This window comes from Gymnodraco acuticeps, unplaced genomic scaffold, assembly GCF_902827175.1.
Source record: "Gymnodraco acuticeps unplaced genomic scaffold, fGymAcu1.1, whole genome shotgun sequence".
NCBI lineage: Eukaryota > Metazoa > Chordata > Actinopteri > Perciformes > Bathydraconidae > Gymnodraco > Gymnodraco acuticeps.
The window spans coordinates 1,434,069-1,453,761 of NW_022989985.1; the positions used below are offsets into that span (position 1 = coordinate 1,434,069).

A 19,693-nucleotide genomic window follows, 5' to 3' on the forward strand; every position below is an offset into this window, starting at 1 on the left:
CACACACACACACACACACACACACACACACACACACACACACACACACACACACACACACACACACCCACACACACACACACACACACACACACACACACACACACACACACACACACACACACTGTTGATAAACTGTTGGAGGAATGTGATATTCTGTGCTTACAAGAGACATGGTTACCTAAGCAACATTTGGAAAGGCTGAATACACTACATGCTAATTTTCATGGAGTTGGAGAATCAACGACTGATCTCTGTGATAAAATTGCCCATGGCAGGATACCTGGTGGTGTGGCGATTCTCTGGAACAGTAAATATGATCCTTTGGTTACAGTGGTAAGATTGGACGTCGACTGGGCCATTGGTATAGAGATCAAGTATGAAAATAGGTCATTTATTATCGTAAATATTTACACACCTTATGAATCATATGAAAATGAAGATGAATATCGCAATAGAATGGCATTTGTTAACGCATACATTAAGGATAATGCAACAACCTGTGTGTATGTAGTGGGGGACTTGAATGCTGACATTTCGGATGATAAATCTCTGTTTGGCAAATGTTTACTGCATTTTTGTAACGATAATAATCTCATACTGTCAAGTAAATCTCTTTTACCTGAGAAAAGCTTTACATATATTAGTGAAGCATGGCATACTGTGTCATGGCTAGATCACTGTATATGCACAGCTGATGCACATGCTTCTCTGGACAACATTGACATTTGTTATGAGTTGGCCACTACAGATCACATTCCTTTTGTATTGACCCTAAATGTTGAAAATATTCCGGTGCTATCTGTTGATGACAATAACACATACACAGGGAGGCTGGATTGGTCAAAGTTAAGTGAGAAGGATATTAATCACTATACCTCACTCACTGACAAATCATTAGACTTGGTTGTAATTCCTAGAGAAGCAATGCTGTGCAGTGACACCAACTGTAAAAATGCGCAGCATGGTAGTGATCTATGTTCTACATATGATCTTATTATTGATGTGTTAAATGCCTCAAGGAAGGGTTTTTACAACGGTAAGAAAAAGGAGCATAGTATAAAACCTGGATGGAATGAACATGTGTCTGAGCTACACTCTGCTGCTAGAGATGCTTTTAAATTCTGGGCCGAATCAGGAAGGCCGAGACAGGGGTCTTTGTTTGAACATAAACAGTCCACTAATGCCAAATATAAGTATGCTGTCCGCTTCATTAAAAAAAAAGAGGACACAATGAGGGCTGACTCACTTGCCAGAAAGCTGCGCAACAATAGTTGCTCTGATTTCTGGAAAGAGGTCAGTCATAAACAGCTGTAAGACTCCCTTACCGTCTTCCATTGAAGGAGTGTGTGGGTCAGGCAGCATCGCAGAACTGTGGCGACAACACTATTATGAGTTGTTCAACTGTGTTAAGAGTGATGCATTTGTGGTTGAAAAGGTTGACTCCACTGAAAATGTTACAGTTAGATCAGAGGAAGTCTACAACACTATAATGAATCTAGAAAATAACAAAGCTTGTGGCCCGGATCTCATCTCAGCTGAACACTTAAAACATGCCAGTCTTAGGCTTGCTCCTCTTCTTGCTCTGTGTCTTACTGGTTTCCTTAATCATGGTGTCTTACCAGATTCCATGTTATCTGTGCTACTTGTGCCAGTCATCAAGGATAAAGCTGGGAAGATGAATGGCATTGATAATTACAGACCCATTGCTTTAGCTAGCATTCTCTCCAAAGTGTTGGAGAAAATTCTGTTGGATAGGCTGGAAAGGTATATTACCACAGCTGACAACCAGTTCGGTTTTAAAAGAAAACACGGCACAGATATGTGTATTTTTGCTTTAAAAGACATTATAGCAAAATATAGAAGCCATAATTCCACCATGTTTCTGTGTTTTATTGATGCTTCCAAGGCATTTGATCGACTGAATCATTACAAATTATTTGACAAAATGTGCCAGAGAGGGGTACCCAAGTACATAATAAGGATCTTAGCCTTTTGGTATGCACATCAGACTATGCAGGTGAAGTGGGGCAATACTGTGTCTGAACATTTTTATGTTGGTAATGGGGTCAAGCAAGGTGGGATTTTATCTCCTTTGTTGTTTAATCTGTACATGGATGATCTGTGTAGGAAACTGAACTTGTGTAAAACTGGCTGTGTCATTGGTGCTACTGTTGTCAACCACCTTATGTACGCAGATGATTTAATCATCTTTTCCCCGTGCAGTGCTGGCTTACAGCAGCTTCTGAGGACTTGTTCCCAGTATGGCATTGATTTTAATATTAAGTATAACGCCAAGAAGAGTAACATCATGATTGTACGAAGTAAAGAGGATAAAAAGGCTGTATTTCTTCATTTTATTCTCAGTAGCAACATTCTTCTTGTGTGCAGTGAGATCAAGTACCTTGGTCATTATATTTCTGATGATCTCACAGATGACAAAGACATCCATAGACAGCGCTGCAAACTGTATGCCCAGGCAAACATATTAATGCGTAAGTTTCACAAGTGCTCTGTAGATGTCAAGGTATCACTTTTTGAAGCTTTCTGTACACCATTGTACACGGCTCACCTGTGGAGTAACTACAAGGCCAGAAGCATGCAAAAACTAAAAGTTGCATACAATGATGCTTTACGGTTGCTGCTGAGGGTGCCAAGATGGCACAGTGCCAGCCAGCTGTTTGTTAACTTGGGGGTTCCTACCTGTCAAGCCCTTTTAAGAAAATTAATGTACAAATTCATGTGTCGCCTAGTAGACTCGGACAATTATGTTATTTCGATTTTAATTAACCCTGTGAAGAGTTCTACCCGGTTCTCTTCCATGATTTGGAGACATTGGCGCAACAGCCTATACAGACAGTGAGCATGTGTGGCTCGCTGTGATTGGACTGATTTTATGTTTTTATCTGTTTGTTTTTATCTGTTTTGTGTTTAGCTTTTTATCTTATTTATTGATGTGTGTTTTGTCTTTTTGTGTGATATGGACCTTGAGTCTGGAATAAAGATTGGAACACACACACACACACACACACACACACACACACACACACACACACACACACACACCATTTGTATTATATTATTGTATGAGAGAGGTTCCAGGTTGAATTGAGGCGAATATTTGTAATGTTCAGAGGTTGTTGTGTTTAATATTCATGAGAATATTTGCCATTGTTCAAATGATAATAAACATTAGCATAAAGCATATTTGTCCACTCATATGTTGATAAGAGTATTAAAAACTTGAAAAATATTCCTCTAAGGTACATTTAGAACAGATAAAAAATGTGCGATTAATTTGCGATTAATCGCGATTAACTATGGACAATCATGCGATTAATCGCGATTAAATATTTTAATCGACTGACAGCCCTAATAATTTTCTTTAAAAGCAAATTTGCACGTTATTTTATTGTTTGTTGTTATTATTATTATTGTTTGTTACCTAAGTTGTTTATTTGTTTTAATTCTTTAGTGTGCACTTTACATTTATTCTTAGCTCTTGTTCTTGCTTGTAATAAATAAAGGTGCAGTACTTTACTGTATAACTGTTAAGATGTTTTGATATTTTTTTGGGGGGGGGGGCGCAGTGGTGAAGCTCGCCTAGGGCACCAAATGTGCTAGGTCCGCCCCTGATGCTGTCTCACAGACACACATATAGTTCTTACACACTATCTTTACTCCATCTCTGTTGTATTTGTTTATTTTTCTGTAGACCTCACATTTTACTCGATCAAGGAAAAAAGACGAAAAAATGATGATGTGGGAGGATGATCAGGTTTATTGTGATGAAGAGAACATCAGACATTACAGAACAGATAGTAATTGAATCCAAAATGTAGATAGTTGTGTGTATTTTCTTCGTGCCACTTAGTACTTCTCTTCTTCCTTTACATTTCAGGGGTGGGGAAATTGTGCTTTGAGATCCATTGTGTTACTTATCCTTTCATGCATGAATTATGAAAGCCTCACTCCGCCTTTTTTTACCAAGTGTTTTTATTGCTCTTGGGGCATGAAAAACAAGATTTTAACTTTAGTTTATTTTTATCTAGTTTTTTCAAATTTAGAAAAAAATGTTTTACATGTCCACTCAGGTGGACAGTAAAAATGCGTTAAATGCGTTAAAATCTGAACTGAAAACATATACATTTGGAAAAATGATAAATAAAGATGTGCAAACTTAAAATTACATCATAATAACATAAGTAGCCTATATTGATTTAAGGCCCAAAAAGATATTGCAAATGAAGTATTTTCAAGAAGAACAGTAGCAGTAACAGTATGAATTGTGATGCATGATGACGTCCACTTTAGTGGACAGGCGAATAATCATAATTTCCTGCGAACATATGTTGTCACCAACATTGTTATACCTGCAGGGCGCGCTTTCCATAAAAGGATTGGCAAGAGTGATTCGGTCCATCTGGCTTTTTGTCATCCATCTTGGTTTAGAGAAATGTACCATGCACTTACACTGACTTTCCACTGAGTGGCAGTGTATGGGAAGATGCAATAGGGTCCTATGTAGTGGCAGATGGTGCAACTATGCCATCAAAACCATCAAAACCCATGAATATAAGAAAACACCTTTTGAAAAGCTGTCCACTGTAGTAGCCTCTATGCGTGAAAGGGTTAACAGCAGCAGATTTGACAAAACACACATGTTGAGCTTTTGAAACCCAAGGTATTGTTTCATAACAACTTTCTCTGATTGTTTAATTTAAATAATTAGCCAAAAACAAAAGGAGTTGTGCATCATAAATTAAGTTGTATCTCCTTTATTAATCATCTCACAACCAGGCGGAAAAAATACTTTTATTTTAAATATTTTAAGTAAAAATATTAAATAATAATTGCATTGCCATTTCTATCGCTGATTAAAGGTTTGTGTACTATTGTGCCATCTTGTCTGGTGGCTTTAGGCCAAGCATTTATATCAGGATGTATTTTCTTTTATTTTGCATTCTTTGGCAGAGTGACTTCTCCTCTAAACTTTTCTTTTAGTTTAATTTCAATAATTTTTGCCCAAATAGGTCAAATGAACCGATGTATACAAACAAATAAAAAATCCTAAAACGTAGAAAAAGCATTATACTGGATGGACTTATCTGTGGAGGGTAGGCATACGATGCCTTCTTCTTAAACCATGGCCTCTGTTGCAGATGTTAGTTTTGGTACAATTTTACCCTCTTGTCTTGTTGCTCTTGGCCAAACCTTTCTAAAAGGATTTCCTCTCTTTTAAAGACCGGATGACACATTTAAAACCTTTGGCGGATCCACCAAAAGAGTGATATCCCCTCTGAATAGATCTCTTCAAGATGACATTAATGAAAATCGGCTTTACCCCATCCTTCTTTATTCACTATCCAAACCCTGCCCTGGTCATAATTTCAATGTGTGTGGCATTTATATATTGCAACTGCATCAAAATAAAAGTAGTTTAATTCAACACAACTATACAGATTGCAACAGCAACAGAATGTCATTCAGCACATAGAGTACAAGTTTTTAAAGATGTCGTTGAGGGCCTGTGAGGTCTTGATTGTTAAAACACTCCCTTATGGTGAAATAAGAAAGTATGACTGCTTTAACTGATGCAGTCATCATCAGTCAGTCAAATGTGTCATTATCCTGGCGTCTGCTGAGGCATGTAGCCCACAGGTAGCTCAGGTCGAACTGTACTGCCATGGCAACATGTCACACCTTAAAGACATTCTTTACCTCATCGCACTGAATTCCGCAGGCCCTGTGCTCTTTTCCGCAGGTATACTGTCATGCTGAGGTGTGAATGAACACAGATCAGGGGTTTCACATATTGATGAGGGGCTTAGGTTCATCTGATGAGGTTAAAGAAGCCTCCCAATGACAATATCTGCAACAGGAGAGAGAACAGGAAGAATGTCATTCTCTATGGCAAAAAACAGCAACAACATCACACTTTTACATATAATTGGGACAGATAGAGATTCCAGCAGTGATGAAATTAAATGTAAACGGTGAAATAGATTAACAACTCTGCATAGGTGTCCAAGTAATGCCCTGAACACCACACACATAAAGTGTTTCTTTATAAAAGTATGTAGACGTTACAATCACATACAAATGTACAATTAAAAAAAGAAATAAAAAAGAAACAACATCACAGTGCACTTCTGAAAAATATGGAGCTTCGAAATGATTATAATTAAACATTTTATTATTGCTTTAAAATCTCCACTATAAGTCATCATGAACACAAGCCAAGTACCAGATGTATGTATCCCGAGTATTAGTGATTTTACACGAGATCCCCATTTTTATGAAAGATTACGGTCGGAATGTTGATCATATGTTTTCAAGTAAGAAGCGTGACTGTTTTTTTTAATCTGCAGTAGAAACTCTTCCTAGTAGGCTACGCACGACGTTAAGCATTGGACGGAGCTCCGTTACGCTCCTGCTGCTGTGGCAGACAGCGGTTCAACCCAATCATGGCAGCTGTGGAGGGAGGATGGGCTGGACCCGTTACTAGGTGGGGTCTATCATGAGTATATATACACTCTCTCTGCCACTTCAACTCCACTGGAATCTCAGTGAGACAAACTTCTTCCGTCCAAGCCCACACGGTAAGACAATTTCCTTTAATGTTTGAAATATGAAATCTGTTCTCCAGCAGTTAGTTTGAGAGATTGCGGACGTTTGGTACAACATGGGATGCCTGTAAATTCCCCTTCAAAGTATTGATGCAATCATAAGGGTGTGGTTGTGGAAACAGTAGCGATATTTTTGAAGCAAAAAGTGTTTAGCTGATTTGAATACCAAGCAAAGTTGTCAATAAGTATAAATATTAAAGCATACCAAAGGAGACAATATATCCTACAATATAATGTTAACCACTAGCAGTGTTGAGCGTGGGTGTGGCCAGGCAGTCTCCACATGCTTGCCATTGTGGAAAACCACGTAACATAAACCTACAGTAAATATGCAGAGGCTTGTGCTCTCTCTCAGTTGTGAATGAAGGAAAAACAAACGTGTTCCTTCTTTCTTGTGCTAACAAGATCAACACGTTCACTAGATAAGATCTTTACGCCTAGTTGAACCACAAGGAGTCCTTTCCACTTTGAATACTATCTACTAGCCTATATATCTTGTGGACTTTGTTTGATCACATCTTCTCTTCTGCCCCTACAGTCAGAGTCCAGCAGCCCCACCATGTCTTTCATCCAAGCCTTCATGCAGCAGACGGTCTATATGGGCATGCCCGATGAGTCGGTACGTAACTTTGCCGTTCTGTTCCAATTACTCAGGCCAACAGCCCTGTTTTTTCTTTTTTTTTCTCTTCCTGTGGTATGTTAGGGTGGAAATTTTTGATCTGGCAGAGTTGAGCAACGGAAAGCGAGAAGTGAAGTGAGAGAGAAGAATGAATGAGTGGGATGTTTAAAAGGAAGGGAAAAAGGAGTGGAGCAGAAAGATAAGGGGATGAGGTTAATAAAGTATGGACTATAGAGATTATGATGAGGAAAAATACTATACTAGGTCTCGAGTGTGTGACTCATAGTGGGAGGAATCTGAGCCCCTCCCTTTATAAACTCTGCAAACAGAACAAAATGCTTCTGCTTCCTCTGGTTTCTTAAAGTGAACTTCAGGAAAGTTGCACAAGTTTATCACATGATTTAACTCTCCTGTTATACAGCTCAATGGAGATGTGTAAAGTCATTTTGAAGTGTATTGTCATGGTCTTTCAAGACATAAAAGTGAAAGGGTAGAGAAAGCTGTGATTTTACCTTTTCTTAAAACACTTTTGCACTTAAGGAATTTAAAAAATGCACGTTTATTACTGGCCAAACGCACACCATGGTAGAACTTTAGTATTTACTAAACACACAATAATATGTGTTTGTCTCTCAGGTCCTAGCCAAGGAGGGAACGGTGACTGCCGCACTTAATTTCAGCTCCAGTGGAGATGCAGCAGTTTTGGAAAAGGCCATCAAGGCAAAAGGTAATCTTTAATAAATCTTTGAAGCATGTATGAACATTTCGTGGTTCTGCACAATGTGTCTCTGCTACAAGAATGACTTGCTGGATTTCACTGTAAGAATTTTACTACCATCTGCTGGCCATCATGCAACATTAGGCTACTACTAATTGTCTGGAGTAAAATGTTGTTTATTCAAATAAGCGCAAACTCAAGTCTCAACTGAATCATATATTTGTGTCTGTTGAAAATGAGAAATTGCAATTTGACTCATCATCTCCTTTGTGCAGGTGTGGATGAGAACACCATCATTGAAGTGCTAGTGAAAAGGAGCAATGATCAGAGACAGCAGATCAAGGCGGCGTATCATCAATCATCCGGCAAGGTAATTAGAATAAAACTAATACATTCATAAAGACAGGATATTGTTCCAAAGTGCACATACAACTATACACAAACAGGATCACATTCTCTCAAACTACTTACTTATCTGTTGTCATCTGGCAGCCTCTGGAAACAGCACTGAAGAGCGCTCTGAAGGGAGATCTGGAGGAGGTGGTGTTGGCTCTGCTGAAAACACCGGCCCAGTACGATGCCCAACAGCTGAAATTGGCCATGAAGGTACATAAAAACTAAAACACAATCTCTCAACTCTATAACGCCAAGTGTATCATATTTGATACATGAGTTTCTGAGACCTCTACGTCATCCAAATTACTAGTACGTTCCTAAAAGACCTACATGCAATATGATACATGTCTTCTGCCGTCTGGTGGATTATCCGGGCACTGCAGGCTGTAGAGCGTTTTTAATGACCAAATCCAAAATGGCTACCGTCATGTAACGGTTCAGACGCTTTTGGAATATATTGAATACATTACGGTACAAATTACTTTTATATTGTTACTGATATTTCACTGTGAATATTTACTGTATTGAAGCAACTTATCAGTTTATATTTTGTAGCTTATTTCATGGAAAAATCGTGTTGAAAATGTATCAAATATACAACAGGTATTTGAGAACATTTCTCTGGAAAATAATCAGTGTCATTGTAGTACATTTCATGATGCAATCTGCATTATGCTTACCACAATGCCAAAAACACTGTTTAGATTATTTAATTAAAGATTAAAATGTAATATTAAAAGTCAAAATTTAGATATTTACGTGTTTTTTGTAACCCGGTCATTCTGTAACCCGGTGAGTCAAATGTTGCAATGACTCACTTGCTAATAATTGCCACAAGTTATTGATATTTTTATTAAAACAATTCCTTGGCTATCATAATCTGTTATATTGACCAAGTCAGAGAGAACAACATAATTTGTGTTTGCATGTACTTTTAGATGGCAAAGAAATATTATGTATTTATATAGCCTGTTGGTTCGGGTTGTGACATGTTCGAAATCTTCCAAATGTAATAATCAATATTTGTTTTTGTTTCAAAAGGAGATGTTGTTTTGTTCAATAAACGCCTGACGTATCAAATATGATACAAAAAAAAAATATATAAAATAATTACCAAATATGTTGTTGTTGTATTTTGTTAAAAGGTGCAATAAACACCTCAATTTTTATTTTTTTTGAATTTTCTGACTATTATTTGATGTGTAAGGCTTCACAGGGCAATACTAAAATCTATGTATAAATGACTCATCTAAGGCGAATGTTTTGGCCAAACTATCCTATTTTTGGTACCTGATGGCATCCCCCCACTTCCACATATTCATATATTGTTTTCTGTAAGGGAGTGTAAAAGGTGTGGTTTGTTGGATTTGGGCAAGTGAAGAACAGAGTTGTCGTTCTCTTTTTTAATTGATCTATGTATGCATCCCTTTCTCAGGGATTGGGCACAGAAGAGGAAGTCCTTATTGAGATTTTGGCCTCCAGAACCAACAGAGAGATTGAGGAAATAAAGAAAGCCTACAAGGAAGGTGTGTGTCGACATATTTTAGGCAACAATGTTCAGTTTTGCTAGTGTTTGGAAATAAAAGGTTTAATTTGTTCAATCTTATAATAAAAAAGTAACTTTTCTTTTTTTACTAAGATTACAAGAAGGACCTGGAGACTGACATCAGGGGGGACACCAGTGGAGAGTTCAGGGCTGCCCTCCTTGAACTCTGCAAGGTACGTTTGTATCCACACCTTATTTTACCTGTTACAAGATTTTGAAGACACGTGTAGCACAAACAGCTATTCATTCACGACTGGATGCATTAACTTCTGAGGCGACATTACACTCCCTACTGCAGCTGAAGTGAAGGTGGTTTGTTAAACAAACTCACTCCCTAAGTTAACAATCAGGCCTTTTATTTGATTTTATGGCTTTGTATTTGGGTGTTTTACAAGTCACAAAATGCAGACAATCTCAATAAGATGAACATCCATTACATATTAAATCTGCATTATGATAAAATGTTGAGAAATGGGAACCTAGATGGAAATAACTCACTGAATGTTGGCGTGTTAAGACTGAACAGAAAACCAGTAACCTTTACACAGCATATATTTAGTTACAAAGGCGAAGCCTATTAATGTTAATTTCATGCTCAAATATTACATAATAAAACAGGCTTGCAAAGTACTACATTTACAGATTATTCTTAGAAGTCTTTAGGTTTGAATAATAAATGATGGTGTCACTCAGAAGACTATGGTGCAAGTGTTATGCCTCATTATAACATTATACTATCATTGTGTACAGATTGAGGTTAAAGGCTGTGTTTGCTCTGCTTGTCTCCATCACAGGCCAACACGACTGAAGGAGTCTGTGAGCAGATGATTGACAGCGATGCCAGGGCTCTGTACGAGGCCGGGGAGGGGAGGAAGGGCAAAGACTGCTCAGTCTTCATTGAAATCCTCACCAACAGGAGTGGCCCTCATCTCCGTAAAGGTTAGCTGGCTTCCTCTCCTGTTCAGCAAAATCAGTTTTTATATCAGTTTGTTCCTGTCAGCTCTAAGACTCTTCCTTTCTCCTCTAGTGTTTGACAGATACTCAAAGTACAGCAAGGTGGACGTGGCAAAAGCTATTGACCTGGAGATGAAGGGAGATATTGAAAGTTGTCTCACTGCAGTAGGTAAAGGAACAACCCTCAACTCTAAACTTATTACCTGATTATTGCAGTGATTTATGAACAAACTCGATGTAAAGTTAACCTATATTTTTCATCACCACAGTGAAGTGTGCTGGCAGCCGAACTGCTTTCTTTGCAGAGAAGCTCAATTTGGCCATGAAGGTACAGTTTTTGTATTCTATTATTACTTAAGAAATATACTATAAAAATGCATGGCAGTCTAAGGCCTTCACTGACTGATTTTTTTTTTTTCCACCATCAGGGTAAAGGTACCCGCAAACATATCCTGACCCGCATCATGGTGAGCCGTTCTGAAATTGACATGAAAAGGATCAAGGATGAGTACAAGAAAAGCTACGGCTCCACAGTCCACAAGGATATTCTGGTGAGCAAAACATCTGACTCCTGAAAACAACAATAAAACCATCCTATATGCTATAATTTACACCCTGACCTTTCTTTCCTTTTAGGATGACACCAAAGGAGACTATGAGAAGATTCTGCTCGCTCTCTGTGGGGGTGATAACTAATCGCTATTAAATCTGGTTTAAGGCTCATATAATTGAAGATCTGGCAGCGAGCCCAGCTGTGGAAAATCACCTATAATCTGTAGACACATATTGTACCCTTTGCTTCTGTGGAGAACTAACAAGACATAAAAAAGTCTGACTGTCATGCAATTTGAGATAGATATTAACAGCAATGCAAAGATAAGAATAGAAAAAAGCACTGCTTCAGTAGATATTTTCTTAGAGTTATTACTTTTTATTTCAAATCTGTTATCCTGGTATAGATCTGACAGCAGTGTGACAGTGGACCTATGTTTTGGCGCAGGCTGACTCTCTTTTCACCCATTAGACTCATATCTGCTGTTTGAAAAGAAGCTGAAGTCAGTGCAGCTGCTTACAGATGTATACAGTTAACCAAATATATTCAGCGGCAGCAGGCCTACCCTTGAAGGAGCTTGGACAACTTGCGAATAAAAGCATTTTGTATGAAAGCCTATCTTGAGTCCTCTTTTTGCACATTGACACATACGCCATATCAGAAAGACATGAATCTACTAGTTATAAGAAATGTTGCCATATATGTATTTACATAGTCATTTGTATCATTATATACAATGACAGTCATCATTTCAATCAGGAGAGACTTCATTTTGTTTAAAGAACATTTATTGACACATGCCGTATATACGATAAATGTTAAGTCTTTGGTGAATAGACCCCAATCCTGAAATTGTATATCTAAAGGGGGAAATGCAGCCGTGAGCATAGGGAACCACACATTAACAATGAATGAAATAATGTAGCATAAATAAATCAGATATGGTGATTAACCTTTTTTTTTGGTAAACAAATTGGGTGAAAAAGTAGAGCTATAGTATTTGATTGTCATTGGGGAACCTTTGGTTTCCATGTTTGGTACTATACATGGTTTAATTGTATGGTAATAAACATGTTATGTGTTAACAAGTTGGGTAATGAACATGGCAACCATAGGCTGTTTTTACCATAGGTGGAATAAGTACTTAAAAGTAGAAGTACCAGAGTTCAGGAATACTCTTTTACAAGTAAAAGACCTGCAAAATGTTACTCAAGTAAAAGTACAAAAGTATTACCATCAAAATATACCTTAAGTAGGGGAGAATGGGGTAAGTTGAGCCATTTTTTAGTTATGCTGTCCTAAGCAAGGACAAATGACGCATAGTAAAAATGAAAACACACACCTATAATTCAGGATGTCTCCTATCAATGGCAATGATAAGAATTAATATTTGATCAAGGGCAGTGAAAATATTACTTCTTAAAAAAAAAGAAGTCTTGTGGCTCAACTTGCCCCAGTGTAGGGGTAAGTTGAACCACTGTTCAAACCTGGGCATACCTACAACAAATCTTAAAGGTAACTATAAACAATAAATAACAAACCAAATACAAGCTTAGTTTTTCAAATATTTTTAATATAAATTTCGATTGAATTGATTGATTTTTTTTTAACATGTTAAAAGGAAAAGTAATCATACAAATGGTGATACAATTTCATACATCATACCAATCAAAGACAGGGTAAATTCAACTTTAAATGTAGCCTACAATTAGCTCTTATCAACTTGGCCTACTTTCATTAATTTCTCCATTGAAAAACTGGCTCAACTTACCCCAAGGCCCATGGGTCACTTTACCCCATAGCCACCGTTTTAGAAAAAATAGCCTAGCATTCAAATTCAGAGTCATCTATAGCTTAATTACGGTGGCCCTGAAGTGCAAGACACCACAGCATTTCAGAAAACGCCACAGCATTTCAGAAAACACCACAGCATTTCAGAAAACGCCACAGCATTTCACAAAACACCACAGCATTTCAGAAAACACCACAGCATTTCACAAAACACAACAGCATTTCACAAAACACCACAGCATTTCACAAAACACAACAGCATTTCACAAAACACCACAGCATTTCAGAAAACACCACAGCATTTCAGAAAACACCACAGCATTTCACAAAACACAACAGCATTTCAGAAAACACAACAGCATTTCAGAAAACACCACAGCATTTCACATTGGACGGAAAGGGTATTCCTTTAGGGAGAACACTTCTTGTTTGTGATTGGACAGAGCCAGCCAGAGAAGCTCTGCTGTGATTGGTTGTTTTTGCTGCCAGTCAAGAAATGACGCTTCGTGATTGGTCAACACCCGACAGCGAAATATGTCCCAACGGTTTTGATTGATTGATTGAAAAGTTTATTAACAGCTTGTATATTGGGTACAGTACAGCTCAAAACATACAATTGTTAAGGGGATGCAGACCAGAGAAAGACTTTCGTCTTGTTTACATCAGGGTCCCCCATTTCCAATTCATCATATCATTTAAGACATATAAGACCTATTTGACATACAGATGGCTTATTTACAATTTACATACAGGTGTTTTTTTACATACAGATTGCTTATTTACAATTTTCATTTTAGATTTCGTTCTAATACATCCCAACACATCAGCCGTTAGCACACACACTCAGAGCTCACAGCTCCTCATATCTGTTCAGAAACTGGACACAAGTTAAACATGTACAAACCACAGACTGTCTATGTCATGGTGAATACAGTCGCTGCTTTATTTATGTCTGTATGACGTTGTTGTGAGTGTGGACGGAGCAGCAACACGTTAGTTTAGCCTGATGGATCCGATTCCATTCAGAAAACACGCATTTTAAAAGCTTTTCGCCTGCCGTCTTGTTTGCAGACTTGTTAAAGCGTTAATTCATGGTTTTTACTAACCGTTATCAGTATGTAGTTGCTTCGGCATCACTTTGAAACGTGTATTGCAATTAAATTACGGTCAAATATGTTCATGTTGTTGTAGTCAGTGCTTGAATTGGAATGAAAAAGGTGCCAGTACTCTAAAATCAGCAACTTTTTCAAGTCAATTTTATATATACAGCCCACAAACAAGAATTTGGCTACTATAATGCTGGTGGGTTTGTCTCCTTACTACTGTATATTTTAGAAAGGTTCACTGTACTTAACATTTTTTATGATAGGCAGCGGATATGGCTAAAGCTCAGTAAGGTCAATATTAACTGAAAATATAGCAATCAAAGTCTAGATCTTCTGCTGAAGACACATGAAGCAGAGACCTTTCAGGTGAGAGCCCCTCTGGTGGTGTTCAACATTAATGACAAGGAAACAAAGCTCTGGTCAGAAGCATTTTTTATAAAAAGCTTTAACAAAATTAAGTATTTCTGTACATTTTGAATGCAATCTAACTTTCCAACTCAGAAAACGAAAAACGAAAAAGTGCCAAAAGTCTTCTCACATGGCTGAGCTGCTTTGCAATATACTTCACCACTGAAGAATACAAATATGTATAAAGTAAACTATGATGCAATCTAACTTTCCAACTCAGAAAAATGATAAAGAGCATGAACAAAGAACATGTAAAAACAAATGCAAAATTTGCACAATCTAAAATGAGAAACTGTAACTGCAAGTAACAAAGTCTGAGCCATGGTAAAGAGTTACATTGAACACCAAGCTGATCAGATAACTCCCTGGTTGGTCTGAAGTCCTTCTATCTCCAGGATCTGTACAAATCGGCACATTATGCCAAAAGTCTTCTCACTGGGTGAGCTGCTTTGCAATATACTTCACATTGTTAGAAAAGGCTCCAGAAGGCCTTGGGGACATCAGTATCAGGGGCTGGAGCTGGACAGGCTCTTTCATCAGCACTTCTCCTTCCCTTTGCCAGCCAGGACCTCACATACTGTTCCGGATTGAACTGTCCTAGTGATGGTCCATTACATTTAATGAAAACCAGGCTGGACAGTCGGCTGACAGAGAGAGCATTCCTTTTTGCAGTAAGGATATCGTTCATGCAGCTGAATGCCCGCTCACACTCACTAGTGGAGACAGCGATGGTTCGGACTGCTTTCAGTAGAGGCTCCATGGCAGCAGGTGTACGGGATGCCCTGGTTTCCTTGTATTCGCGAAAGCCCTGAACATTCTCTCTTCTGTCCACTTTCAGCACTTCGCACAAACGTAGCACCTCTACGTCCCCATACTGTACGTCTAACTCCTCTTCAGGCCAACTTCCAGGATGGATAACTTTCATGTCCTGGATTAGCTGATTGTCCCGGGCCTCCCGGCCATGTAATGGGATTTCTCTTGTGCTGACATGAGAGGAGGTTGTGGAAGTCATTCTGTGTCTCAGATTCTCTACCATACTGCGGAAAAACTGACCTGCATGAATCTGTACAAGCCTGCCATTCTCACGCAGGGCAACACCCTTGAAGGACTTCTCAGCTAGAGCTGTATGAACTGTAGTCATGTGTGGGCCAGGCATGGTGACCATGGATTCAAAAACTCGTATTTCTCGAGTTAAGAGCCTATCTGCTGTAGGCAGTGTCATCTCTCTTTTTTGGAGTTGCCGAGAGAGGTCGCTGAGCTCTGTGAGCGCATCGTACATCAGTCCCAGATTGCTGACAAACGTTGCAGATGTGAGCACATCATCCAGGCCCTTGTACTTTGCTCTGTCTCTGGAATCCCTGCTCGTGTCGTTTGCAGCATTTGTGAAGTGATCATGAAGCACTCGGTAGTTTTCCCAGACTGCTCTGACGCTCCTTTCACTTGAAGCCACCCAGCGGATGGACAAAACACGCCCTATCACCAGGAGACGCTGTCCGACTGCTTGCGCACACTGCGCTAACTGCCTCTGATTTTTGGGGGAGGCATGGAACAAGGAATAGAGTTTGTCAAAAAAGATCTGGAAATGATTGAGCCCTGAGACCTCCTTGACCACATCCCCAACTGCCAGCTCTAGACGATGATTGGAGCAGTGCCACACAAACAGGCTTGGGAATTTACTACACAACTGGGTAGCAACGCCTGTTCTCTTCCCTAGCATGACTGAAGCCCCATCACATGCAAAAGAAACGAAACACTGACCTAAAAAGTCCTCGTTAAAATCTCTTCCAAGACACTCCATTAACGCCTTTGTGATGTCATCAGCCGTTGTTCCATCCAACTCGATCAGCTCCCAAAAAAACGTTTCGGGCTCAGCATCAGCTAATGCTGAGCGTAGACACACAACAAGCACCGTTTTACCACTAATAGTGGTAGATTCATCGACCAAAACACAGAGTTTTCTTTGGTTTTCTGTAATGTCTTTTGCCATTTTTTTCTTCAGCTCATGAGCTATGTGGTCGATGATTTCGCCACAGGTTTTATTGGAGTGCAAAACCCTGCCCACGTTCAGCCCATTCAGTTTCTGTACATTCAAATCAATTGGCATGTCTGTGAATGGCCGGCTATGTTTGCCAATTTTATATGCCGTTCGAAAAACTCTGATAGTGGTGTCTAATTCAGATTTATGCATAGACTGCACTTGATGTTGAATAGCTTCACGTGAAGCAGATGTAAGGATGTCAGCAGCTTTTACATGGGCTGGTGATTCTTTATGTTCTTTGATTTTTTTTCTCAGGCTAGCTTGTTGTTTGCCCTTGTCAACACCGAAATGAGACACTGCACACTCACCCCATTCAGTTGATAGTTTCAGTCCTTGTCCAGCGTGTATTCCCAAATATTTGACATCTCTGCATATCCGACATCCTAGCTTCTTATCTTTAAGAAGGAGCCATGCATTGGTCTTGCAAAAATATTGCACCTGGTCCGTTGTCCAGCAGTCAGGTGCATCGCTTTGCCCGGTGTTGATGGTGGCAGTTGAGCCAGCAGCAGCTAACTTTAGAGGCTCTGGAGGAGGCGGCGGAGCTAGTGCTAATGCTAATGCACTAGAACTTGGAGCAGGAGGATCAACCAAAGAAAGCTCCCCATCAGACACAATTTCCAACACAGGTACAGCATTCTCTGTATTTGAAGTTTCTTCCGGCGACAACCGCTGTCTTTTTGCACTTTTATTAATCCATGCTAACATTTTAGAAATGCTAATCTGTGACGTGACTTGCTTTCCTTCTCTCGGGGGACTGCCTGCTCTGTTCTATCACTCTACATAGCCACCCACTGGGTGGGAGTTGCACTGCATAAACACAACACACGTGCATCTAGGTATGTAAATTGTAAAGCATTAAAACATGGTTTTACTAACAGTTTTCAGTATGTTGTTACTTCGGCATTATTATTATTATTATTTTGAAACGTGTATTACTATTAAATCACGGTCAAATAGGTTAATTTTGACATAGTCGTTTCCACCACAGTATTTACATGGAGAAGATAAGCCCCGCCCCCTCTCCAGCACGTTCTGTTTGAATGACAGGAGTAAACAGCTGACAGCCGCTGTGAAACTCCAGCGGTTAGAGCGATGAGAATGTCCGTTCGGCACTTCATGACGCATCTACTGAGTACCGGGCGGCTGTATATATATATATATGGATGTATAATAAGAACGGCGGGAGAGTGTTGAGTACTGGCACGGTGCATGAGTACCGGAGTACCGCCAGCATGCCGGTACTGAGCAAGAAGTGCCGGTACTCCATGGGTCAGAACCAGAAGTGCCGGTACTGCGTACCGGTGAGTACCGGCCCAATTCCAGCACTGGTTGTAGTTGGTATCTCCCATAGAATTTACATGGAGATACACCCCGCCCCCTCTCCAGCGCGTCTTGTTTGAATGACAGGAGCAAACACAGCTGACAGCCGCGGTGAAACTCGAGCGATTAGAGCAATACGAATATTGGGTAGTCTACCATAGCATTTACATGGAGATAAGCCCCTTAAAAACCATGAATGAATAAAGCATTAATTCTGTGTTTACTCCTGTCATTCAAACAAGACGCTGGAGAGGGGGCGGGCCGTATCTCCATGTAAATCCTATCGAAATCGGATCGACCAGGCTAAACTAACCTGTAGCTGCTCCGTCCACACTCACAACAACGTCATACAGACATAAATAAAGCAGCGACTGTATTCACCATGACATAGACAGTCTGTGTTTTGTATATGTTTAACTTTTGTCCAGTTTCTGAACAGATATGAGGAGCTGTGAGCTCTGAGTGTTGAGCCAATCACGAAGCGTCATTTATTGACTGGCAGCAAAAACAACCAATCACAGCAGTGCTTCTCTTGCTGGCTCTGTCCAATCACAAACAAGAAGTGTTCTACCTAAAGGAATACCCTTTCCGTACAATGTGAAATGCTGTGGTGTTTTGTGAAATGCTGTGGTGTTTTGTGAAATGCTCTGGCGTTTTGTGAAATGCTGTGGCGTTTTGTGAAATGCTGTGGCGTTTTCTGAAATGCTGTGGCGTTTTCTGAAATGCTGTGGCGTTTTCTGAAATGCTGTGGCGTTTTCTGAAATACTGCGGCGTTTTCTGAAATGCTGTAGTGTTTTCTGAAATGCTGTAGTGTTTTCTGAAATGCTGTGGTGTCTTGCACTTCAGGGCCACCGTACTTAATGATTCACATGGTTTAATACGCTGCTAATACATCAACATATACCATATAAGTGTTTAAACCTGGAAACTTTTTTTTTGACATGACAGCCGATATACAGTAGCTGACATCTAGAAAATGTACTTTGACAAGCAAAAAACGTTTTTTTCTAAAAATGTTTACTTACCAGAACACAATGAGGATCTCTCTTTCACAGGCAAGGAGAAATGGGAGGAGCTTGCATAATTTCTGGTCACATGATTACAACTATAAGGCGTTGCCTGGTTACAGGGGGTGGTTCAATTTACCCACTGGCTCAATTTACCCCTCTCTCCGCTACTCATTGGCAGATTTGCCCATTTCAGAATAATATAAATTACATGTTTTGATTATGATTATTGATGTTAGTGTTATCAAAGCTGGGTGCACCTCATTTGATTTATAATAATAATAATAATAATAATGTTGTTCACATTATTAAACAAAATATGCAAAGTAATGTATGGTACTAAATACATGTAGGGGAGTACAAGTACACGATTTACCTCTGAATTGTCGTGGGGTAAAGGTACAAAGTAGCAACACATGTAAATTGTAAATTGTTCAAAATTGTAATTAAGTACAATACTTGAGTAAATACTAGTTTAATTACTCAACTGGTTTTTACCTAATTGCAGTAACCAAAAATGTATCAACTAGTGTTAATAGAAAGAAATAAGGCACACACGTACTTACGCTACTAATACAGAACAGGCACGACCTCTTCTTCGCTTGCCA

General features: G+C 39.2%; 1 protein-coding gene across 1 annotated transcript; it reads left to right on the forward strand.

Annotated features, from left to right (window-relative positions):
• Window positions 1-6,441: 6,441 nt before the first annotated feature.
• Window positions 6,442-12,031, forward strand: anxa1a (annexin A1a). Its single transcript, XM_034212680.1, has 12 exons — window positions 6,442-6,602; window positions 7,168-7,248; window positions 7,885-7,975; window positions 8,242-8,336; window positions 8,459-8,572; window positions 9,798-9,888; window positions 10,002-10,081; window positions 10,703-10,847; window positions 10,936-11,031; window positions 11,132-11,190; window positions 11,291-11,413; window positions 11,499-12,031. Exons 2-12 carry the CDS (start codon window positions 7,189-7,191, stop codon window positions 11,556-11,558), a joined length of 1,014 nt encoding a protein of 337 aa, XP_034068571.1. The 5' UTR covers window positions 6,442-6,602; window positions 7,168-7,188; the 3' UTR covers window positions 11,559-12,031.
• Window positions 12,032-19,693: the final 7,662 nt, after the last annotated feature.